Genomic DNA, 25,687 nt, shown 5'->3' with positions numbered 1-25,687 from the left:
CATACACAGTCATTGAAATCAATAAGAAAAAGAAATGCACTAGTAGAGAAAATGGATGCAAAACACTACACAAATCAAAGAAAGAGTGAGATGAATGACCAGTAAGCTAATGAAATAGGTATGCAACCTTAAATGTCTCCATTTTATGCAAATTAAGACACCAGGGCTGTTTTCTATACATCAAGTATACCCACAAAGGTGTGTTTTCAGTGCCATGGTCCAGTGGTGGTGTGGAAGGCAGTGGTGAGGCAGGCCTGGTACCCACTGCCAACGCAACCTTCCTGCTGACCAGATGAGTGGTTTATATCAAAACCTGGTAGATGTTTATATCCTCGAATCCAATGAACCTCTAGGAATCTACCTAAGTAAATAATCAAAGCTGTAGCCAAATACTTTTATGCACTAATACTCAACACAGCATAATTTAAAGCAGCAAAAATTGGGAACGACCTCAAAATAAAATAATAGGGGAGTGGTTGCACAAATTAGGAAACATCCAGACAGGGTATATGAGGTCGCCATTAAAAATCTCTCTTCCCAAAGATTGTATGAAGACAACACAAAATAGTCAACCTCACAACAGCATTCGACTTAGCAGACAGTCCTTCCTTCTAGAAGCACCTTCCTCCCTCCTCTTCTGAGATGCCGCACTAGTCCTAGCTTTCTTTCTACCTTCCTGGCAGATCATTCTTGGTCTCCTCTGTTCTCTTTTTCTTCTAGGCTCAACATGTAGCTATTGAGGGGTCCCAAGGCTTCCTCTTGGGGTCCCTTCTTTGCTCTATTCTTGCTTCCTACAGGCTCTCCTACAGCCCCTTGGCTTTGAAAAGATCTCATCTGTATGCCGAGGGCTCCCAAAGTGCTGTATCCATCCCCGAGCACCAGAATCACACGAGCGTGGACCTGCTCGAGACCCCCACTTGGATGTTCAAAGTGCACGCCAACTCGGACAGTCCCACAGAACTCTTGATTCTCTCTGAACCCCTACCTCCCCTCTACTCTGATCTTCCCAGTCTCAAAATACGGCACTCTTGGCATCCACCCAGGTGCTCAAGCCAAAACCCCAGAAGCCAACCTTGAGTCCCTCCTTTCCTTGCCTGGCACACAAGCCCTGTCGGCTCCCCCTTCTCTGTTCTGCATCTCCACGTCCAGCGACCGCTTCCTATGAGCACCCTGCCCCCCACACACCTCGATGAGAACAGGCTCCTACAGTGTATTCTCCACCCAGCAGCCAGGAAACTCTACATCTCATTCAAAATTGGTTTCCATCATATGACGCACCAGTGGCTTTTCATGGCCATCAAATTAAACACACACTTGCTACCCTAGTCTCCGCCCCCAACCCACCTCTCTCCCAGCACCCTTCTACCTGCCATCTGTTTTTTGCCCTCAAAACAACAAGCTCAAGCCAGGCACGGTGGCTCATGCCTGTAATCCTAGCACTTTGGGAGGCCAAGGTGGGAGGATTGCTTGAGGTCAGGAGTTCGAGACCAGCCTCAGCAAGAGTGAGATCCCCCCCTCTCTACAAAAAATAGAAAAATTAGCTGGGTGCTATGGCATGCTCCTGTAGTCCCGGTTACTCAGGAGGCTGAGGCAGGAGGATTGTTTGAGCCCAGGAGTTTGAGGTTGCTGTGAGCTAGGCTGACACCACGGCACTCCAGCCCAGGGGACAGAGGAGACTCTGTCTCAAAAAACAGAATCAATGAAACAAGCAAAAAAGCCACCAAGCTCGGTTCTGTTCCCATGGCAGGCCCTTTGTATCCCTCCTCCAGACTCCCCACGGTCAGGACTCAGCCCAAATCACCTCCTCACAGCCGCTCTCCCAGACCCGTGGCTCACACGGCAGCCTCCCTCCCTCGTCCTTTATTTGTAACATTACTCTGTTTAGGTTCTTCAAAGCGCATAGCAGATGCCTAATTTTGCTGAAAGCACAAGGGAATGTTACCATAAAAGTTGTTTTTTAAAGATACACAAATTCACTCTGTGCTTGTGCGTTGATCTAAGGGGTTGAAGACAACCGGGCAGCCGCCCTGCCTGTCCCTCGCATCCCCCTTCTCCGAGCCTGGGGAAGCCGCCCACCTGGACTACCTCAAGGGCGACCTGGCACTCTGCTCTCTGGTTAGGTTTGGTAACGGGAAGCACCGGCAGAAGGCCGGGCCGTGAGGTGGCAGCTGCCGCTCCAGCCAGGCAGCCCTCTCCACATGGTACCTTCTTTAGGTTCCAGCAGGTCCAACTTCCCTTGTCCCTTTCAAGCCCCGGGGGGTGGTAGCATCTCCCCACTCAGGCACCAGCCTAAGGTACTGCCCCATTCCCTGTCGGTTCCCATAAAGCAACGTTTCTCAAAGGGGTCCCCGAGACTCTTTCGGGGTATTCAGAAGATCATAACTATTTTCGTAATAACACTGAGACCTTATTTGCATTTTCCACTGTGTGAACTTTTGCATTGATGGTGCAAAAACAATGGTGGATCAAATGATTGTCACTTTAATAGAATCAGCCCAATGGCACCAAACTGTACTAGCAATCACAGTATTTTTCACTCCTTTATAGACATAGTAAAAAAAAGAATATATATATATATATATATATATCGATACCAGTTTCCCTTACAAATGTTCTTGATGAAGCAGTAAAATGTACTGATTTTATTAAATCTCAATACTTGAGTACATGTCCTTTTTTTTTTTTTTTTTAAACAGAGTCTCGCTTTGTTGCCCAGGCTAGAGTGAGTGCCGTGGCGTCAGCCTCGCTCACAGCAACCTCAGACTCCTGGGCTCAAGCAATCCTACTGCCTCAGCCTCCCGAGTAGCTGGGATTATAGGCATGCGCCACCATGCCCGGCTAATTTTTTCCAGATATATTAGTTGGCCAATTAATTTCTTTCTATTTATAGTAGAGATGGGGTCTTGCTCTTGCTCAGGCTGGTTTCGAACTCCTGACCTCAAGCAATCCGCCCACCTCGACCTCCCAGAGTGCTAGGATTACAGGCGTGAGCCACCACGCCCGGCAATGTCCTTTTAATATTCTGTGTGACAAGATGACAAGTGCAATCATTGTCTCAACCTGCATTCCTTGAGCCGTTGTTTAAGTTGTGCACTAAGCTAGCCTCTTCTCTCCAGGGGTACAGTTTTTACTTAAAGGATGAATAGCAAGCAGTGGTTATTCAGACCGAAGTATTTAGCAGACATTTTTTTTTTTTCTAAAATGAACAAAGGGGTCTTCTCATAACTGACAGCATGCATTGCAAATGCTAGAATTTGAATTTTTCTGCAAAAATTAGAATTTTAGGAAACTGGTATAGCCACCATGAGCTTACAATTTCTAGTACTTGAAGAATTTTCTGGCGAGACCAATGTTGAAACCATAAATATTTTTATATTATATAATGAAACGTGTCCACATTTGGAAGATCGGCATAACTCAGTGAACCACTATTTTCTAACAGACCAATACATGATGTTTTAAAAAGGACACATGGGTCAAAGGGACACTCTTTGTGTCCCAGAATGCAAGCCACACTAATGGATTTTAATGTAACAGAATAAGAGAAGTTAAAAATCAATATGCTTTCAAATTCCACGTGGCGATTAATCTTTAAGAAGCTACCACTTGTTGAGTTTAAATGTAGTATCAAAGAATACCCGCAATAATCTGAAAAAGTAATTAAAATATTTCCTTCCTTTTCTAACTATATATCTCTGTGAGGTAAGATTTTCTTTCCCTATTTCAACCAAAATAACACGCCACAACATATTGAATGCAGCAGATAAGAGAAACCAACTGTCTTCTATTAAGCCAGACCTTAAAAAGATTTGCAAAAGGATAAAATGAAGCTACTCTCCTTGTTATTTTCTTTCTGTTGTTTTGAAAAATATCGTAGTTTTTCATAAACATATTTATGTGAACGTGTGGTGGTTTTTAAAACATGTCCACAAATTCTTCTGTCTTCAATTTAACTGGAGCTAAATTCCCCTCCCTTCTGAGTGTGGGCTGGACTTCATTGAGTCATTTCTTATGAATAGAATATGGTGGAAGTGATGGTGTGTGATTTCCAATGCCAGGTCATAAAGGCACTGTGGCTTCCTCTTGTCTCTTGGCTCACTCACCCCGGCTGTCCTGCAGAGAGGGTCACGTGGCGAGGAACTGAGGCCTCCTTGCCAAGAGCCACGTGAGTGGGACATAGTGGTGGTGGATCACCCAGCCCCAGGTAGACCTTGAAGTGACCACAACCTCAGGAGCGGTTCTGAGCTGGAAGCACCTAGCTGAGCCGAGCCCTGGACTCCTGAGCTGCAGAGATTGTGTGAGACAATAAATGTTTATTGTTTTAAGCTGCTAAATTTTGAGCTCATCTGCTATGCGGCAATACATTAACAGAAAGTACCACAGATAATGGGTTTCTTGTTCTGATTTAATGAGCGAATAAATATTTAATTCCTCGGTTTTCATTTTTAATACAGTAAATAGGGACTGATAAAACCCAGTTGTACCAAAGATCTTAGGAGATCTCAGTTTTTAGGAATATAAAAAGTTATGTAATAGTCTAAATTATTTTTAAAAAGGAAAAAAAGAGTATAGAAGGACTCGGATCAAAAAAAGTGTAAGGACCACTGCCCAAAACCCTTTGCAAAACCCTTCATCTTCTTTTTTTCTGCACGTCAAACATTTTCTGAAGCAAGGATGCATTATTTTTATATATTTTTCTCTCTCCCTCTCCCCTCCGTCTCCGTATTTTTATAATTAAAAGAAAAGAAACTTCCATTTCAAACATCACCAAAAGCGAAAGGCAGAGCTATTTCCTGGAGCCGAGCCAATGGTTCAGGAAGTGGCGACCAGAGCCAGGTGTCTAGCAGTGTGACTGGGAGTGGGGACCGTTTGTGGGGGCTGAGAGGACAAGGTTCCAGCACCCCCAGCCTAACCTCAGTCAGGACAGCTTCTTCATCTGTTTTACATATGGGCTTCCTTCGTATTTCATTTAAAGAAAAGTTTCCACTGCTTAAGAAAAAGTTTGAAAACTTCTACAGTGAGAATCACAGTTAAATTTAATAAGAGTTAAATTTAGAGGACAGAAGAACCAAACATTTTTTTTTTTTAATGAGAACAGAGTTTCCATAAAGAAAACCGTACACATTCTGAGAGAAAAACAAAAGCCCCAACAACATATATTTGGTGGCCTGTAATCCTAGCACTCTGGGAGGCCGAAGCAGGAGGATCGTTTGAGCTCAGGAGTTCGAGACCAACCTGAGCTACAGTGGGACCCCCATCTCTGTTAAAAATAGAAAAATAAGCCAGGCATGGTGACGCACTGACTGTAGTCCCAGCTGCTTGGAGGCTGAGGCAGGAGAATCACCAGAGCCCGGAAGTTGGAGGTTGCAGTGAGCTATGATGATGCCACTGTACTCTACCCAGGGCGACAGAGTGAGATGGTCTCAAAAAAAAAAAGAAAGAAAGAAAAATATATTCGGTGGTTTCAAGGAAGGCTGGGCCATTATAGCCTTAGAAGAAGTTATACCAAGGGATAAAGAGCTTTTCTGGCCAGCAGAAATACCAGGATCCATATAGCCAAAAGAAACACAGACCACAAGGGAGTGGTTCTCTTATTTTCTAGGGAAAATCCAAAACAAGAGATGCCAGGACCGCCTGGTGGTTAAAAGCGTGGGCTTTGGACACAGCTGATCTGGATTTGAGTTCTGGGTCTGACACTTAAAACCTGTGAGACCAGCCAGACGTGATGGTTCAAAGCCTGTAATCCCAGCACTTTGGGAGGCCAAGGTGGGAAGATTGTTTGAGGCCAACAGTTTGAGACTAGCCTGGGCAACACAGTGAGATCCCATCTCTACAAAAAAATTAAGAAAATATTAGGCAGGTGTGGGGGTGCACAACTGTAGTCCTAGCTACTCAGGAGGCTGAGCCAGGAGGATCTCTTGAGTCCTGGAGTTTAAGGCTGCAGTGAGCTATAAATGGGTCACTGCACTCCGGTTTGGGTGACAGAGCAAGACTCTGTCTCTTAAAATATTAAAAACAAAAACAAAAACCTGTGAGACCTTGGGAGGTGACTTAGCCTCCCCGAGGTTCAGATTCCTCATCTGTAAAACAGGGTTTGACAATAGAACATGGTGCAGCCATTTGGGAAAACAGTTTAGCAGTTTCTTAAAAAGTTAAACATAAATTTACCATATGCCCCAGCCATTCCATTCCTAGGTAACCACCCAAGAGAAATGAAAACATGTGTCCACACAAAGACTTGCACACAAATGTGCTTAGCAGCATTAGTCATCATCACCAAAAATGGAAAGAATATAAATGTTCATCAACTGGCGATGGATAAACAAAAGGGGGTCAGTCCGTACACTGGAATACTACACGGCAATGAAAAGGGGGGCACAGGTACATGCTACAGCCTGGGCGAACCCTGAGAGTAGTATTCTAAATGAAAGAAGCCAATCATGAAAGTTCATACGTTGTATGACTCCATGTAAATTAAATGTCCGGAAAAGACAAATATATAGAGAGAGGCAGAGACTAGATGAGTAGCTGCCCGGAGCCAGGGCTGCAGGTGGAAACTGGGAGTCATTGCAAATGGGCAGGAGGCTTCTTTTGGGGGCGCTGGAAATGTTTTAAAACTAGATTGTGACGGATGCACAACTTCATAAATCTACTGAAAATCATTGAATTGTACACTTAAAATGGGCAAACTGTATCATATGTAAATTAAACCTCAAGCTGTTTTTTTTTTAAAATAGGGTTTGATTTTCTAACTTCAGAGGATTAACTGAGAGAACACACGTAAGACAGGCTGCCTGGCACAAAGTAAGTCCCTGATAAATAATGATGATGATGACAATAAAAATATATAATCATAAAATAGATTATGTAAATATAGAAAACAACAATTTATACCACTTATAAAGTTCTTACCATACCGCTTCAATATTTATCAATGCAATTTAACACCCCCTCCCAACCACTTTATGAGGCAGGTGTATTACCACCCTCATTTTTGCAGATGGGGAAACTGAGGCACCAAGAAGTGAAGTGGCTTTCCCAAGCTTGCGCAGCTAGGAAGTGGCGGAGCCGGGGTTTGAATCCTGGAGGAGGAGCTGCAGAGAACTTGCCGCCTCCAGGCCACGTGTGGCCCCTCCAGTCCCCAAGTGCGGCCCCTTGACAGAATCCAAACTTCACAGAACACATCCCTTTATTTTGGCTCTGGAAAATTTGGATTCCGTCTAAAGGCCACACTCAAGGATCCAGAAGGCCGCACGTGGCCCCGAGGCCGCAGGTTGCCCGACCTCTTAGCCGTGAGGCCACAGTGCCACTCGGTAAATGGCATATGCCCGGAGCTGCTGCTCTACCTGGGGCTGCGGTCGGGGTACAGAAAGGCTCACGGACCGCTCCCCAGCGGAGCTCACGCCAGGCCCCAACCTGAAGAGTTATAAGTGTTAGCCAGGGGAAGAGTGTTCCGGACGGAGGGAACTGCACATGCAAAGGTGTGGAGGTCAGAGGACACAGGGCGCATGGGGTGGGGGGGCTGGGAGAAGCTGGGGCAGTGAGGGTGGGGCTCCCGCAGGTCCCCGGGCACGGCCATTAGCCTAAAGGCAGTGCAGGGCCAGAGGAGGAAATTCAGCGCGCTCCCAGCCTGCCTTTCTCGGGGAACAGCTCACATTCCCCAGGCAGGTGGGGGAGGTTGACTCAGAGGCTGCTGCGAGCTTAGGGGAGCGGGGTAGCTGGCACCCCACGCTCCCACCCCACTGTGAGCTAACACCCCGGCAGCCTCCCCAACGCCAGCTCCACCAGCCAGCAGAAGCTGTTCCCAGCCAGCTGGGGGCAGCGGGCTCTGTCACGCTGCCAGGAGGCTTGGCACAGACAGCCCAGCGAGATCAAGGGCTGACGGATGGCAGCCTCCCACCCCCACCCAAACCCAGCCACCTGCGGACCCCAGGGACACCTCTCCCCTGACCCCCACAGCCTGCCACAGAGCACAGTGCTCTGGCCCCGCCACCCTCATTTGGCTGTCCCCAGAGGTGGAGGACCCGCCCATGGGGTCTGGCACTTTCCTCATTCAAATTTAATACCTTTCCATCCATCTCTCCCATTTTTCCACATCTGTTCTAGGTAAACATTTGCAAATGTGCACAAAACATTGTGGCAAAAGCAAAACTACTGGGAAAAAAAAAACCTACATCAATAAAGAAGGAGATAAAAAAAAAAAAATGTTGGTGAATCTGTACTATGAAATACTACACAGCAGTTAAAAAGAATGATGCCGATCTGTTGCACTCTGTATCTGGCATGAAAATATCTCCAAGATATACCATTGGATAAAACAAAAAGGAAATTGCAGAATAATATATCCAGGATGTCATCACTTATGTAAAATCTTTTTTAAAAAATTTGACTCTATCAATCCTACGAGTTCTCTCAAAAAAAAAAAAAAAAAAAAAAAAAAAAATTTGACTCTATATTTCTCTATAAGTAAATGAGAAAAATGCCTGGAAGGAAACACATCAATCTAACGATAGTAATGAAAGAATGAAAGGAGGGAGGGGACTTTCTTCTTTGTGCACTTCTCTGTTGCTTGCTTTTTACAGGAAGAACGTGACAGTGCATACCTGGGTTCTTAAAAACATTCAAGTCTGTAAAAAAAAAAATGCACACACAAAGAAAAAGTGTGTTAAAATTATCACTGGGTTGGCGCAGGGCTCGGGGTAACCTTTCAAAGAGGGGTCACACCCAGAACCTTGTCTAATTCCTGCTGCATCCTTTTGAGGGCAGGCGTTCAAAGCCCCATTTCACAGGTTAAAACGTTGGACCCAGAGAGGTGAAGCAAGCTGCTCAAGGTCACAGGCAGGGCTGCAGGGCACTGGTCCCTGAGACTCCGAGTCCAGTGCTCTTTGTGGCTAGCGAGGGCTGGGGCCCGGGGAGGGGGCTGGGGAGGCACCGTCCCCAGGGGATGTTCTGAAGCTGCACAAACTGCTCACGGGAGCCTCTGAAAGCCCCCCAGGGAGGGGAGACGGGGCTCCGTCAGGGAAGAAGGGAGTAAACGGTGAGGGATGAGAGAAAAGCCGATGAACCGCCGCCCCCGGCAAAAATTAGACATCATGATGAGCCACCCACTGAGTGGGACGGGGCTGCCACGTCACTCGGCAAGCCACACGTGGGAGGGAGCTCTGCGGGGCCGTGTCCCCGAGCATGAGATTTCACGCCTGTCTCACGGGGCTCTCGGTGGAGCTGCTTCCAGCAGTGTGGGGCCCGGCGCCCCTCTGCCCACGTGCCGGAGCCCCTGTGACCAGCGTGGGAACAGAGTCGTGCCTCTCCCGTGGTTCTAGAACCTGAAGAGCCGAGAGAACAGAACCCAGCCCCCTCTCGTGCCACCACCACTCAGTTCTTCCGATGGCTGCTTCAGCGCCAAGAGTCTGGAGGGCGAGCGGAGGGACCCAGGAAACGCGGCTGGGCCTCTCCAGGGACAGCCGGGAGGGCTCAGCAGGCAGGGACCGGGGGCCGGCCCGAGGACCGGCCCGAGGCTGCACAGCAAGCAGTCACAGCCCCCTCGAAATACGCCCAGAAAAGAGGCTTAGGTTAAACCGCGGATTCTCCACCCATTCTCACCACGGGAAACAAACCCACAAGGCCACGAGGACAGTGACAAGAGCCTGGATGCTCGGGGTTCTAATCCTGCTCTGCTACTTTGGCCAAGGTTCTGGACCTTTGTGAGTCTCAGTTTCCCCATCTGAAAAATGGGTGTCATTACACATGGCTCAGATCATGATATCTGGGTCATGGGACACATCATAATAAGATAACTAAATAAAAGATAACAAGTACAGCGTATCCATCAAAAATGGAAAGGTAAGATTATACAAATGTGTATACGTGTTTGTTTATGTTTATTTCTTCATTTACTTTATAGAGTGAAAATGTCCCAGACAACATTATGTATATTTCTCTATGTTTTCAAATGTTATGGGCATCCTAGGATAATATAAACATAATGAAATAAAATATAGTAATAATATAATAAAATATTAATAACCATTTAGCAAGAGGGACCACGTCCAAGAACTTCACAGTGATTATCTAATTTAATGTTCACATCAAGCCCTTATTAGCTCCATCTTACAGAGGTAGCAACTAAGTACAGGGAGCCAAAGGGATTTTTCTGCATGTCAGAGTCACGCAGGAAACGGACAAAGCCAGTTTTAGACCCAGGTAGTCTCGCTTCAGTGTCTAGGCCCTTAGATGGTGGGGAGCCCTCCCCACCATTTATGCCTGCAGCGAAGGCTAAATAAGGTGGGCCCGCATACCCACAGTGGGGTCTGGCCCAGGGAAGGGGATTAAGAAATGCAAAATCCTATAAATATTGAGCTCCTGGAGAGGAGACATCAGATCCAACTTGTTCACCGCTGTATCTAGAATATTCTTGTGCAAGGAGTAGGCTGTCAGTAAATACTTGTGGGAGAGAAGGAAAATTATTATGGTCTTCGTTAGCCAAAGGCTGGAATTCTTGTTTTCAACAATAACAACAACAAAAAAAGCCTAAGACAAATTCATCAAAGGCTTTTAGGAACATCCACTTTCCTAGATGTGAGGGGCCGCCCGAACTTGGAGCGGGTCTGCACGCTCGCGTTGTCCACACCGCTACGGCGCGAACCCGCAATCCAGACCCTGAGCAGGAGGCTCGGAGGCCCGGGCAGCTACGGCCGCCAGGGCACGGAAGGCGCCTACCTTCCTCGGCGTCGTTCCGCAGCGAGGCCTCCAGCAGGGCCACGCTGGCCTCGAAGGACACCTTCTTGCGGCGGCCGCCCGCGCTGCGCTTCCGCTCGTGCTTGCGCTTGCGGTGCTGCAGGTCCTGCTCGTACTGCGCCCACTTCTTCAGCTGCTGGGCCCGGCGCTTCTGGGCGGCTCGCAGCCGCTCCAGCGTGGGCACCTTCTCCAGCAGCTGCAGCTCCGTCAGCAGGTCCACGTGGCTGGCCATGGCCACCGCGCCTCCCCGCGCCCTAGCTGGGGGCTAGCACGGCGCGCCAGGGGCCAGGGGACCGCGCGGGCTCCTGTGGGGCTGGGGCCTCATGGTGGCACCTGCGGCAGGAAGAGAGACACAGACGGACACACGTGTCAGGCTGGAAAAGTCAGATCTGACTGTGTCACCCCGACACCCCAGGCTCAAAACCCTTTCGAGGTTTTCTTCCCATTGCTCCTCAGACAAAAGTGCAAACCCTTACAGGGGCCTTTGAGTACCAGCAACGGCTGGTTGTGCCGTCTAATGCAGCAATCAGCGGCCACACGTGGCCATTTGATTTTTTTTTTTTTTTTTTGAGACAGGATTTTGCTCTGTCACCCAGGCTACAGTGCAGTGGTGTCATCATAGCTCACTGCAGCCTCAAACTCCTGGACTCAAGCGATCCTCCTGCCTCAGCCTCCCGAGTAGCTGGGACTACAGGTGCATGCCACCAGGCCCAGCAAATTTTAAAAAATATTTGTTAAAGAAGGGGTCTCGCTATGTTGCCCAGGTTGGTCTCAAACTCCTGGCCACAATCGATCCTCTTACCTCAGCCTCCCAAAGTGCAGGGTTTACAAGCATGAGCCATCATGCCTGGCCACTATTTGAATTTAAATTAATTAAAGTAAAGTAAAACAATTCAGTTCCTCAGCCACACTAGCCACATTTCAAGTGCCACATGCTTCATACTGGACAGTGCAGACAGAGAACTTTCCCAGCATTGCAGAAAGTTCTACTGGACAGTGGTGGCTGTCTGCCCCTCCAGCCACAGACTGCTAACGGGAACCATGCCCTTCCAGCTTTCTCATATACAGACATTGCATTAATACTTCAAGGATTTTGGCATGTGGGTGCTGGAACCAGGAGGGACACCAGGAGCTCAGAACGTGATGGGGGCTGGCAAACCGAGAAAATATGGAGACTTCACTAGCATCCAAATAGAAGCAAAGCCAAGCCCTCAGAAATATGAATACCCGACACTTCTGCTCAAGCCTCTTTTGGTCTGCTCATTATGGGATGCATGTTGTTACAGAGATGGGAGGGACAGGACTAGAAAGAGACCAGAAGATATATTTAGGTCACTAAATATGAAATGTCCGATTTCTGAATCAAAAGTGTAGTTTATTATATCTCAAACAAGAAGCAGTACAATTAATCAAAGTATGCACCTAAACTATTGTTAAGTTTTGCCATCTTAACGGTAGCTTGTTTATGCCAGCAGCAAAGAAGCCTGGAGAGTGGCAATGAAATTGAGAAAGCCATTTTGCATAGCTCGTTGAGAATTGAACATTTTTCCTTGCAAGAAGTGGTGCAAAGCCTGGAAGGAGTGGTAGTCAGTTGGTGCAAGGTCTGGTGAGTATGGTGGGTGACAGAGAGTTTCCAAGTCCAGCTTCTATAGTTTGAGCAGTGATGTTTGTGTGACATGTGGTTGACTGTTGTCTTGCAAGAGGATTGACCTGTCTCTATTGACCAATCTCAGCTGCTTCATTATAAGCATCCTCATCATTTTGTCCAATTGGTTGCAGTAGACATCCACTGTAATCGACTGACCAGGTTTCATGAAGCTGTAATGGATAATACCAGCGCTGGACCACCAAACAGACACCGTTAGCTTTTCTTGATGAATATTCGGTTTTGGACTGTGTTTTGTCACTTCATCTTTATCCAACCATCGTGCCAGATGCTTTTGATTGTCAAAAAGAATCTATTTTCATCACAGGTAATAATACAGTGTAGAAATGGTTCACCTTTATGTCGTGACAGCAAAGAAAAGCAACCTTCGAGAAGATTTCTCTTCTGATGCTCGTTTACTTCATGCAGAACCCATCTATCCAGCTTCTTTGCCTTGCCGATTTGTTTCAAATGGTCCAATATTGTGGGAATAGTAACATCAAATCATGCTGCTAATTCACACGTAGGTGGATTCACTTCCACTACAGCTTTCAGCTCAATGTTATACACCTTGGTCTCAGGTTGCCCACATGGCTCATTTTCAAGATTAAAATCACCAGAATGGAACTTCTCAAACCATCAACGTACTGTGCATTCATTAGCCACATCCTTCCCAAACATTTGGCTGATATTTTGAGCTGTGTGCACCGCATCGATTCCACGACAGAACTCATATTTGAAAATAACGTGAATTTTTGACTTACCCATGATTTCACAAAAATTGCTCTAAAAAGAATTAGAAAGATAATCACAAGCCAAAACATGTGTTTGCAATACTGAGGATGCATCTTCACAGTAGAAATAAAACAAGAAATATCAAAGTGAAATGTCAAAAATATCAACTGTCAAACTTAGTGCTTAAGGAAATTGGACATTTAATATATTATTGCAGTGGTTCTCAACATGTGGTCTGGGAACACTTAAGGGGATCCCTGAGACTCTTCCAAGAAGTCTACAAGCTCAAAACTATTTTCATAACTATACTAAGATACTATTAACCTTTTCCACTCTCCTTATCTCCCAAGTAAGTATACATTGGGTTCCAAAGTTACATGACAGCTGTTACTGTAACAGATTAAATGCAGAAATATATATGAGAACCCAGCTAGGAAGCCCCCCAAAAAAGAGATATGCAAAATTTTAAAGTGCTGCTTTTCTCACTAGATTTTTTTTGTTTTTGAAGTTATTTTTCATCAAAATGTTATATATTTTTATGTAAATGTTATATTTTCATAATAGTCTAATAAAAATATGATGCTATATTGTTATACCATATCATGGGTTTATTGTTTTTTTAAAGAAATTAATACTATTTTTTAATTTCTCAGTATATATTTATAATATGATAAAGATTGCCAGACATCATCCACATACACAGCAGGTCTTTGGGATCCTTGATTTAAGAAGATAAAAAGATCCTAAGACCAAAAAGTTTAAAAACTGCTGAACAACTACAGGACCTAGAAAATCTTAGTTGAAGTTTCCTTCTTTGTATGACTTTAAAAAAGAAAATAAATAAATAACTACACCTCTTGCTGTCATGAGTCTTTTTTTTTTTTTTTTTGAGAAGGAAAGAGTGTTTATTAATTTGCCAGCAAATGAGGAGGCTGGCAGACTCCCATCTCAAAGTACCAACGACTTGCCTCTGAGCAGAAGTACAGAGCTTTTAAAGCTTCTGATTGGCCGGGTGTGGTGGCTCACACCTGTAGTCCTAGCACTCTGGGAGGCCGAGGCAGGAGGATCATTTGAGCTCAGGAGTTTGAGACCAGCCTCAGCAAGAGCGAGACCCCGTCTCCACTAAAAAAAATTAGCTGAACAACTAAAAATATATATATATATATATATATACACACACACATATATATATAAATTAGCAGAGCATGGTGGTGCATACCCGTAGTCCCAGCTACTCGGGAGGCGGAGGCAGGAGGACAGCCTGAGCCCAGGAATTTGAGGTTGCTGTGAGTTAGGCTGACACCAGGGCACTCTAGCCCGGGCAACCCTCATGAGTCTTGAACAACATGAGGTCAACAAAATTTCAGAGTCTGAACCCAGCTGGTCTTCATGTCACTCGGACCTTATGGTTTCTCTGCTCACAGGGAAAAGGGTTTGGGACAATTACTTGAATCCCTGTTTTCCTGCTGCAAAATGTTCTATCTGCCTCCCAGAAGTTATGGGCAGGGCGTTCAAGGAATAAAAAGACTTGGTCAAAAAAGTTAAACACCTAATAGCAATGAAATCCAAGAAGAAGAGATGGGGAATGCAAATGCACTTCATGTGCCAGCCAACAGACGAGGCTAGTGGCAGGTTGTTAGGTCACAGGGACAGATTGGCAAGGGTCTACATCTGTGTCATGTGGAAATGCTTGCTATCTCAAAGGGGCAGGTTAGCCCTGGGCTTAGGAAAGCCTTGTGACTCTCCCGAGTCCCGTTCCGCGCTGCCCCTCCAAATGCCCCTCCTCCTGAGGCTACAGACCTCAGGGGCTCAGGTTGGCTCAGACTGCTCTTCAGGCCTCTCCCAGCTCTGAGACGGGACAGTAAACAGGCAGAATGTGGAGGGGCTGGCTTGGAAATGCTCAAAGGGCAAAGATCCCAGGGTTCTAAGTGGGTCCCACCTCCATGTAAGGAAGCCAAAGGCAAGGCTGCAGAGGAAACAAGCTCACTGGCTTTGGTTGCCTTTGGTTTGGTTTTGACTTCCGTTTTGAATACCTTGCAAAGCATTTTAAATTAATTAATTAAACTTTGTATTTTGAGATCATTGTAGGTTCACATGCAGTTGTAACAAATAATACAGAGAGATCCCATGTACCCAGTTTATCCTGATGGTAGCATCTTGAACACTACTGTACAATATCACAGCCGGGAACCTAACATGGATACAATCTACCAACCTTATTGGGATTTCTCCAGTTTTACATGTGCTTATTTGGATGTATGTGTTTTGTTTTATGCGATTTTATGAATGTATCCACCAGCACAGTCAAGATACAGTTCCCTCACCACAAGCATCCCTCATGCGCCCCTGTTACAGCCACACCCATCTCCTTCCCTAAGCACCCCCTCCAGCCCACTTCTGTCCCTGCCTTGGCAATTACTAATCTGTTCCCCACCTCTACGATTTTTCTCATTTCAAAATACGGTATGTAAAAAGAATCAGATATCAAGGAACCTATGGGATTGGCTTTTTTTCACGCAGCATCAATCCTTTGAGATTCATCCAAATTGTTGCATGTGTCAATAATAGTTCATCCCCTCTTGCTGCTGAGCAATATTCCAGCTTACGGACAGCCCTGGTTTGTTTAACCATTCACCCACTGAAGAACATCTGTGTCGCTTCCAGTCTGGGGCTATTACATTCATCTACAGGTTTTTGTGTGAACATAAGGTTTTGTTTCTTAGGGGTAAATGCCCAAGAGTATAACTGATGGGTCATATGGTAATTGCATGTTTAGTTTTAAGAGAAACTGCCAAACTTTTCTCCAGGGTGGCTGGCTGTACCAGTTTTCATTCCCTCCAGCAACGAATGAGTGATCCAGTTCTTCTGTGAGCATTTGGTGTTGTCATTGCTTTCTATTTTAGCCATTGAGGTATTCTGGTGGCTTTTTTAGAAGTGAGGAGTTCAAAGGAGTTGAATTCACCACCAGACAGTGTCATCATGACGGTCAGAGCTCACTGGGAGCTAGCAGACCCCACTTCCTCACGTGAGCAAACATTTACTGAACATCTGCTCTGTGACAGGCCCGATCCAGAGATGGATCAGGGACCAGCTCTGCCTTCTAGGAAATCCCTGTCTGTCTGTCAATCTCTCTATAAATCCTTTCAAGCCCCCAGACAACCTAATCAAATAGGTACCATTATAATGCCCATTTTCCAGATAAGAAAATTGAAGCACAGAGATTAATGAAAGAGCCAGTCTGCCTGGGGTCATTACAGAAGGTTCTCCAAAGTAAGGAACAACTGATTTCCATGTCCAAGGATGAGCAGGAGGTGGCCAGGTGGGAGGCAGCTTGGTGATGTTCAAAGGCACGCAGAGAGGCTGGCCACGAGGCAGGGAGTTCTAGAAGCCAACACACACAGACGTGGCCTGGAGAGGACATGGCTGCCCCGCCCACAGGGAACAGAGAAGTCAGGGGGCCGTCATGGGCCACTTGTGGCTGTGGGCCACACTTAACCAGAAGGTCCCCTGTTGTCCACATCAGGTTGGCTTGTTTGGCCAATATGATTTACAATATTTTAATTCATTGCCAGCATTTCACACTTGGAAGTTTTTTTTGAATCCAACATCAGATTTCCCGCTTTTCTTAGAACATCTCGGCATCTGGCCATGCTGGGCTCCCTGGCAGCCATCAACAGGTGCAGAGCAGGGCTGTCTCCTTTAGAGGGGGCATTTACACTCTCACCACAGTCACCCAATCCCCCCCCCCTCCTTTATTAATTGACATCACTTGCTGCTCCCATGGTCATTTGAGTTTGCAAGCCCTGTCTTGAGCAGAATGAGACTTCTGTCTCCAAATATCCAGAGCTCCAATCTGCACAAGAAAGGGCAGACAGTCTGTGAGTCTCCCCAGCACGGAGCAGGACCAGCGTACAGAGCAGCAGCTGTTCGTGCCCAAAGAATGGACCCTTGGCCTCCAGAGCTGCCCAACAAGCAACTCAACAGAAGTGCTCGTGGGCAGTGGCTGTCTAAGGAGCCGGCAAGTTCCCCATCACTAATTGGAGGATAAAATTTCCACTGGTGTCAGACTGGCCTACATGCATAACCTCTGAGATTCCTTCCAGCCCTAAGATTCCATGACCATTACTGACCACCTCTAAGTGGGAGGTACCAAAAGCATATCCAAAGTGAAGATAAAAGTAATGGTGCCAATCACCTCCATGGTTACAAAGCACTTTATCCCTTGCCAAGAATTTCCCTAGCCATCATCTCAGCCAAGTGCTTCCCTAACTGTGGAAAGAAAATCCACCCCAAGGGAATTTTCAAAAGTACAGGGAGCAGGCTTCATATAACACAGACCCACACACAGAGTAAGGTATACGCTTTTCACTTATTTTTTAACCTTTCGGACTTTCTCAAAAAGAAAGCATCATTCCTATGCTAATAAGCCCTTCCTGCCTTGATAACTGTGCAATCTCCCTTCTAAACAAACAGAAAGCCAGCCCCAGGCTCCAGGCCTCGGGCAAGCAATTGCATCTAGCATAGACTGCAATGACATTGTTTGTTTTCTGTGGATTTGCTTTCACAGTTACTGTTTATTTATGGTAGTGATATCGAATTTCCTTTTTAAACAAATCTATTTCAGTTGAAAAGTAGCAAGTTAGTAGTAAAGAAAAATTGAATAACGATGGTATTTAGCGTTGGCAAAGATTATAAGAGACTGACGTTTGGGAAACCCACCTCACCACTGATCCTCATGACAACAATCTTACAAGAGAAGCACTCATGTGAACTCATCATGTCGTTTGACAAATATTCGTGGGGCATGTACCACACGCCAGGACTGTGCTCAGGGCTAGGGACACGGCAGAATAGAAGACAGACGAGGCCCCTGTCCCACGGACAATGGCAAATATAGGCACTGGGAGCGGGTGACGTGCTCCAAGGAGGCTGAGCAGTAACTAAACCTGGGGTCTGACTCCCAGCACAGTGCTCCCTCCACGGGCCCCAGGATGGTGCCCCAGGCAGACAGAAGCCATCACTGCAGCGTCCTCCCTGCTCCTGGCAAAGGAATTAAGGGCAGTTGCCCAGCCCCCTGGAGAAAGGTGAGGACAATGTCTCCCAAGAGCCAACAAAAGGGGCCAGGGCACATTTTCTCCGACTTGGCCCTCCCCGCCAGCCCCTCCCACCTCGCCCCTCTGGGTTTCCTGGAGCTGGGGCTCGAGGACAGCTCCCTCTTGATTACTGGTTTTCAGGTGACCTAGTTTCCCCCAATAGACCCACACACCTCCTCCCGCCCCCGTCTGAGAAAACCCTGCTTGGTCTAATTAAAGAATTGCCGTGGTGCTGCTATCGCAGCAGCTGGGTGGCCCAAGACAAGGCACTGACCTGGGTGCTGGGGCAGCCCACAGCAGCCCTGGCTCCAATGGGCTGCGGACTGGCCTCCTTGCGAGCCCCGGGCACACCTGTCCACACCTCCAGCGAGAGGCCTGGCTGGTGATGCAACCGCAGCCCAAATTGCCAGGGCCTGGGAGAGCAATGGTTATCATCAACGCTAAATGGTTAAAGGGGATCCCCAAGGAAGACCTCATCTGGAGGAAACCCAGCCCCACGGAGACAGATTAAGCACAGTGTGGTGGGAACATCCAGTCGGACCGTCCTGCAGAGACCTGGACACGTGGGATCACAAGTCCACACAGTGGCCGGGCTGGCGAGCTGGGTGTGGGAGGGGTCTGCAGAGGCCAGGTCAGGTGAGGTCATCCAGGAAGTGAGAAGTCAGAGGCAAGGGGAAATGGGAGGAGTTCTTAATTTTTCCAACATCTGGGGGGACAAACCAAAATAGCTTGACCGTGGCCAGCAGGAGGTCAGGGCCCAGGGCCCTTCACCCTGCTGAAGCAGGAACAGACTGTCAAGGTGCCCACACCTCTTCCCCCAGAGCCGATTCAGCCTCTGCTATCTCACAAAGTCTGAACTCGATTCCTCTTGCTGTATCCGCAAACGCTTGCTGCTCCCAAAGGGAGAGAGAGGCCCGGTGTACACCAGGGGGAGCAGAGGCTCAGCTCCAGGAGGCAGACCCTCGAGGGGAAGGGCGAGGAAGTGTGCCAGGGCTCAGGTGCAGAGGGGGAGCCGGGGCATGGGCAGGATGCCCTCTAGAACCCCTCACCCTCACGCCTCCCCACCCTGCAAAAAAGGGATTGTCGTTTGGGACTAAATGTGCCTCTCAGGAACCAAGAGAGGCACTGCTTTGGTGGTCATCTATGTAGTTCCCCTAGTATCGCTTGGTGCTGGGCCCCGATTGGCCAGAGCCTGTCTGCAAGGGACTAAGCCCAGCCACAGTGATTGGCTCATGGGCAGGTACATGTCCTGGGTTGGCCCAATCAGAAGCTTCTCTTCCCACCACGCATGAGCTGGAAGCACAAAGCCCAGGTGCTCCTGGGAGCCGTCCTGCCACCATCCACACAGGAAGCGGGGCCTTTCATGATGCCAATACTTGACAGTCACAGGCAGGAAATAGGGTCCTTTAAGGAGCTTCAAGACTTCAGCTATCCAAGCCTACAACATCCCCTTTAATATTTAAGCCAGTTGAACTGGATTTTGTTACCTGTAGCCAAAAGCGCCCTAAGAGATAGCAATGATGCTTTTAGGGATCCAGAAATAGGGCCCTCAGGAGGAACTGTTGCTTGCAGCAAGACGAGTGGGCCTCTTGCTGGGGCAGATTACCAGCTGCCTCCACTTCCCCCTACAGCGGCCATTTCCGGCCCTTCGGGCAGCTTTAGGAAGGGTGGGCAGGTCAAAGCCAGGTTCCCCAGAAGCTCCGCCCGCTGAGCTGGGAGAAGGAGGCCAGGCCTTGTGACTCCTTCGTTCCCGGGGAGCAGCTGGTTGACACATCTTTGGACTGGAGCCTAGCGCCTTGAGAAAAACAACACGAGGGAAGGTGAATTCAAATGGAAGAGACTTTAAAACATGAGTCAGAAAGCATTTCAAAGTTCACCCTGTTGAAAGAAAACGTGAAGATTTGTTTTCTTGTTCTTCAGCCATTCTTCCCCACACAATATTGGCAGCAGGCCGGAGGAAGGCCAGGGGTGCTTTTCTCCTTGTGTTTCCTGTGCCGTGGAGCACAAGGGAAAAAAGAAAACAAAACAAACAGCCCCGCTTTCCTACTCCTCGGATCTCGCTTGGGACCTACTTTCTCTCCTGAAGGATGCACGCCCCCGCCCGCCCACAACTCACTTCTTTGAATAACAGCATTTTTTTTTTCCAGCACAAAAAAGCTTTACTCATGAGCAAAGAGACTTCTGGGGCCCTAGGTGCTCCAAATATCTGAATTGGAAATTACCCTTGTCCCTCCGACCCCGTTCTCATAGGATTCTGGGGACTGTCCTACTCCTGCTGGGAGGAAGCTTCTAGACTTCAGGCACAGTCATCATGGACAGACCTCCTGGGCTGTGGAACTCAGGTCCCCACGGTCCTGCCCCTTAACTCCACTTCTCCCAGCTGTGCTCCTTCGTTCAGACCTCTGAATGGTGGCCCTGGGCACAGCCCTGACTTGTCACTGTCCCCTGCAGCCCATTTGCTATAACTGAATTTGTGTGTATGGGGGATGAGGGAGGCAGGATTCAAAACCACAAGTTCAACAAGAATGAAGAGTGATGGGACAACTAACACATCTTGAGCTCTCTCATGTCCGGCACTGGAATAATAGTAACAGCCCGGGTGACCTTTAAACTGGCTGGGGCGCATTGGGAGCAGAGGACCAGGCATTAACAAAAGCCACGTGGGAAAGGGTCAGCTTTGCTCTGAGCCTCTAGAGGGCACAGTCAGGATCCCACACGGGCAACAGGAAGAACGATCAGTCTGGCATGAGGGGAAACTGTCTAACGTTGCAATTCAACAGGGGAGAGGGGGGCGGGTATATACATACATAATGAGTGACATGTGCACCATCTGAGGGATGGTCATGCTGGAAACTCAGACTTGTGGGGGGAGGGGGGAAGGGCATTTATTGAAACCTTAAAATCTGTACCCCCATAATATGCCGAAATAAAAAACAAACAAATAAATAAATAAATAAAAACAAAGCCTAGCCATGGCACAATGGAAGGGTCCCCGAACCAGGGTGTCTATGGCCGCTAGTGGGGCTGCTGAGAGAGGGTCCATGTGGGGTGGCGGATGAGACTGGGCCTGCAAGCCCCGATCCTGGCCTGGCAGAGAGATTGTCAGATTAGGAGCAAGCGCTCTGCCACGTACATCTACACCCCGGCATTTGGTGACCACCAGGCAAGACAACCTGCAAGGACCATTCCAACCAGGTATTGGCTGACGTTGTGCAGTGGTTCCGCCTGTGAAGGTGAGACAGCTTTCTCGAGCTCAGCTCCAGGAAAACTTCAAAAGGAGGCCACAGTTTGAACAGGTGAGGGAAAACCCATGCACACACCCATCCCCCATGCTGAGTATCTCCCCACGCGCCTGAACCCAGAGAAGCCGCCACACTTAAACGGGTAAGAACAGCAGTGTGGGGAAGGCCGCAGGGGACAGTAGCAAATGTGCACACACACAAAGCTGACATGATGTCTACAAACATGTTAGTCAGTGACAGTCACGGCGCTAAAGCAAACAGCCAGTCTTCAAAAGACACTTATGTAATAGCTAAGCACCGGGAAATGGGAGTCCAATTACAAACACTGTTTCTCAAGGCTTGGGGGAGTGTGGTCCACCCCCTCCCTGCTCAGGGAGACAAATGCTCCCTTTGCAGCTGGAGAGATCATTTTCCAAAGGAGGCCACCTGTGGCCACAGAACCCCCTCCCGGGTTGCACAGTTATTAAAGAGGGGATGGCCCTTCACACTGGCGAGGCCTGGGGTGGCCTCTGTCTCCTCTGCCTTACTTTCTCAGCATGACCTCCTTGACCAAGCTGTCCTCTCGTGTGCCAACTCTTAGGTTGGTGGCAGCTCTTGGGAGTGCTGTGAGAAAGGGATTAGGAAGCCACATGTGACAAGAGGACAAATATGTGCTGTGATCAATTAGCGAAGTCTGCGGCGGCTAAGGCAGCGGGCAGTGGTGCCGTGCACACTGGGTATGCAACTCTGCTCTGCATCGTGCTGCCTCAACTTGGATTCCAGTACCTGCCTGTGCCTCGTTGACTAAAATCCTCTACTCTTAAGCACAAACAGCGAGGAAGTTATCAGGTTAAGTGGAAGAGTCCTCCAAATCCCAGGATATCATCCGAACAACAACACAGAATCTCCGTGGCCTCAATGGTAGAGAAGAATCAAGAAAATCTCAGATGCCAATAGGAATTTCTCCAGTAGCCTGCCCTAGGGGCAGAGGGAAAAACCGTTATCCATGCTGCTAACCTGCCTGGATCCGGATTTTAGGAAGTCGAATGCTGAGCCAACCCAAGCGAAGGAGGGCAGCCTCTGCAGCCGGCTGCCTCCTTCCCAAAGCTGTCCCTAGAGGGGAGGGACACAGCGTGCTGCTGGCGACTGGATGGGCAAGGGAGCAATGGCACTGCCACCAGCCAACACCCTTCTCCATCCACATCCGGGGATCACTGTCTGGTCCAGGCCAAGCATCTTGGGCTCCTCACCATGACCAGCATAAAGGAGGAAGGGGACCTTGCTCTTCTCCCTAACAAGACCCCTCTCTCCACTTCAGCAACCTCAAAACTATCCCCAACAAGCCACCTCCTCCCCTTTAGCCAGTGGCATTCTTAGCCAATTAGGAAGTAGCTGGGATGGGGATTTTTAAAAGCATTTCATATAGTTTGTTCACTGAGGTTTAGAGAATAATTCCAAGGAAACAAGGATGCTAAAAAGCAGAGTTGAACTTGAAGGAGAAAGTCCCAGCCTGGAGGAAGAAAGAATGAGAAGGGGAAGAGAGAATGCAACGCAGAGAGCAGGTTCCCAGTAACTGCACAGCCAGGACAGGGTCTAACCCCAAAGCCCACACGCGTAAAAAGCAGAAGGAGAAAAAGGAACTAAGAAAAACTCTAAAAGAACTTAAAAGCTTTAAAAGAACTTCCTTGTGAAGTGCAAGAAGATTTCAGAAAATCCATGCTATTAGTGATCGGGGAGATAAGAGGACATTTCAGTTAAGAAACCAGACAGATCGACTTGTAATAGAACAAATATTTACGGATATCAAAATAAAATAAAACCTATGATTAATGAAACTACAGGTAAACACCAAAGAACCTATAAACTAGGTGTGTGAAATGAATCAGAGACAGAGAATGCAAGGTAGTAACAGTAGCTTCTGTGTATAGCACACCTTTCCCCTACCCAGCTCTGTCCATGTGGCATTTCTTGGAATCATTGCACCAACTCTGCCACGTAGATATTGTCCCCATTTCAAAGAGAAGAAAACTGGGACTCAGAGAGGTTAAGGAACTTGTAAGTAGGGCTTATGTGTTCCAGTTGTTTGTGGTTGTTTGTGGTTGTCATCTCTTCTGATTAGCCCAACGTCTGTTTTGATTGATCAGTACCTATGTCATTTATTAAGTATTTTTAATACCCATCCCCCGCTTGAAAATAAAAGAAAAAAAAATTCCGGGAAGATGATCCACAGAAGCATGACTGCTAGCAAGAAGAGGAGTTCTTAAAGGAAAATAAATGAAATCTATGCAGAGTAAACTTAGCTGATTAAAGTCATAACTTCCCTTACCGTTGGGGCCATCATCACTTTTGGAGGCTCGGGCAGGAAATATATATATATATTATGCTAAATTTCATAAAATCTTCCTTCCAAACCCCTATAGGCTCAGCCCCCCCATGACTGTTCCTTTTTTGGTGAGCACTTTCTCACTTTCACTTTACCCAGTAGCTCCCAAGCTAGATTTACAACAGCAACTGGCCTCTCTCCTCTCCTCTCTGAGAGGTGAAACTGTTAGTAGAATAAGTCAGAAAGTTTCAAGATGCTTTGCATTTTGGTACATGAAGTTTCCATCCAATACAGTGGGCTTTGAAGTCTCAGTGCCGGGTCTGTGACCTTCCAGGTCACCGTGCACAGAAGCAAGCTGTAGGACACTGCCTTTACAGCACTACCTCTGTTCCTCCCCTCTTTGATCTCCAGCCAAAGATCCTTCTCTTTGATTCCCTCCTCTTGGGTGTACAGAACTCCAAGCACACCTCTGCTTCACTTCTGACCAGCTTCACTTCCTTTGAACACGGAAACTACTCCACACGCCCTAAGTTCCACCCCATGAAAGTGGTAGTACTATCCCAGCTGAATTTATCTCCTCATATTAAAATCTCAGGCTCACTTCGTTAACCACTTTGGTCTACACTCAAGATATTTGGAGCCCAACCACTATATCAATCCTATGACTTAGCAAATTCCTGAACATCCTATTTCATGCCTGATGTCATCCACGAGTTAATGACTACTTTCAGGGTTTTCTTCTGGAAGTTTTTTCTGCTAATTCACTTCCATTTTCAATTTAAAGCCTCATTTATTTTGTCAATAGATAAATATTTATTGCCATCTATTATGTGCTAGGTAATAAAGTAGGGTGGCCCGAAGGATCCCTTAATGAACAAAACTATTGAACAGAAAAGTTCTGCTCGTAGTATGGCAGAGTAGTTCTTATTGGACCAACCTTCCCAAATTAAACTATCATGAACTCTGGACAGAAAAGAAAAAAACATCAGAGGCACTCAATCTGTTCAATCACAAGCACGTAGAAACTGGAGGGAGTTGACACTTGAAAGAAACAAATGGCAGTAGGTGACTTTCATGGTTTTAAAGCTTTTTACCTGGGGGACGGCCCCAGTCAATGCTGGACTTGTTAGCTAAAACTTGGATAGAAAGTTTCTCTCTTCCTATTAAATATTTGAGGAATTAGAGGCCAGGAGTTCAGCTGTAACCACAGCTAGAAAGTGAAGGCACATATTCCAGAAAAGAGAGAGTCACAAAACAGTAACCCCAAATTCTGACTATAAACTGTACCCAAATATCCCTGAATGCTGTATGTACAGGGAAGACTCTAAGCAGTTTAACTAAAGCAAAAAGAACCTGGTGAAGATTTCAGACATTGCCCACATGAGGGAAACTAAGTTTGGAGTTTGAATTTGGTCAAGGTAACTGCTTGACTTAAAATATATATATATAACATATATATATATATTTCTGATGAACATAATCTCAGCACTTGGGGAGGCCAAGGTGGGAGGATCATTTGAGGCCATGAGTTTGAAACCAGCCTGCACAACATAGCAAGACCCTACCTCTATAAAAAATAGAAAAATTAACTGGATGTGGTGGAGTGCACCTGTAGTCCCAGCTACTTGGGAGGCTGAGGCTGGCAGATTGCTTGAGCCCAGGAGTTGGAGGTTGCAGTGAGCTATGATGACACCACTGTACTCTAGCCAGGGTGACAGAGCAGGACCTTGTCTCAAAAAAAAAAAAAAAAAGAAATAAAATAAATTAAATTAAAAAGAACAAACAGGAAAATGTGGCCCAAACTCAAGAGAAAAGGATATCAATGGAGATTGATCTCAAGATGACCCAGATGTTGGAATTAATAGATAAGGAATTTAAAGCAGTTATCATAACTTTGCTCAAGGATATTTAAAAAAATTATGCTTGTAATAAATGA

The 25,687-nt window shown here is 47.0% G+C and overlaps 1 protein-coding gene across 1 annotated transcript in view; it reads right to left on the bottom strand.

Moving 5' to 3' along the window:
- The window catches only part of PPP1R16B (protein phosphatase 1 regulatory subunit 16B), a 102,575-nt gene that overhangs the window by 63,205 nt on the left and 13,683 nt on the right, over nt 1-25,687 (bottom strand). The window contains exon 2 of the mRNA XM_012755009.3: nt 10,717-11,067. Coding sequence (XP_012610463.2) covers nt 10,717-10,966 — 250 coding nt within the window. The 5' untranslated portion in view covers nt 10,967-11,067. The remainder of the gene's footprint in view (nt 1-10,716; nt 11,068-25,687) is intronic.

The sequence above is a fragment of the Microcebus murinus genome, chromosome 16 (assembly GCF_040939455.1).
Source record: "Microcebus murinus isolate Inina chromosome 16, M.murinus_Inina_mat1.0, whole genome shotgun sequence".
NCBI lineage: Eukaryota > Metazoa > Chordata > Mammalia > Primates > Cheirogaleidae > Microcebus > Microcebus murinus.
The sequence above is the reverse complement of the archived record's forward strand: the minus strand, read 5'-3'. Positions and strand labels throughout refer to the sequence as shown.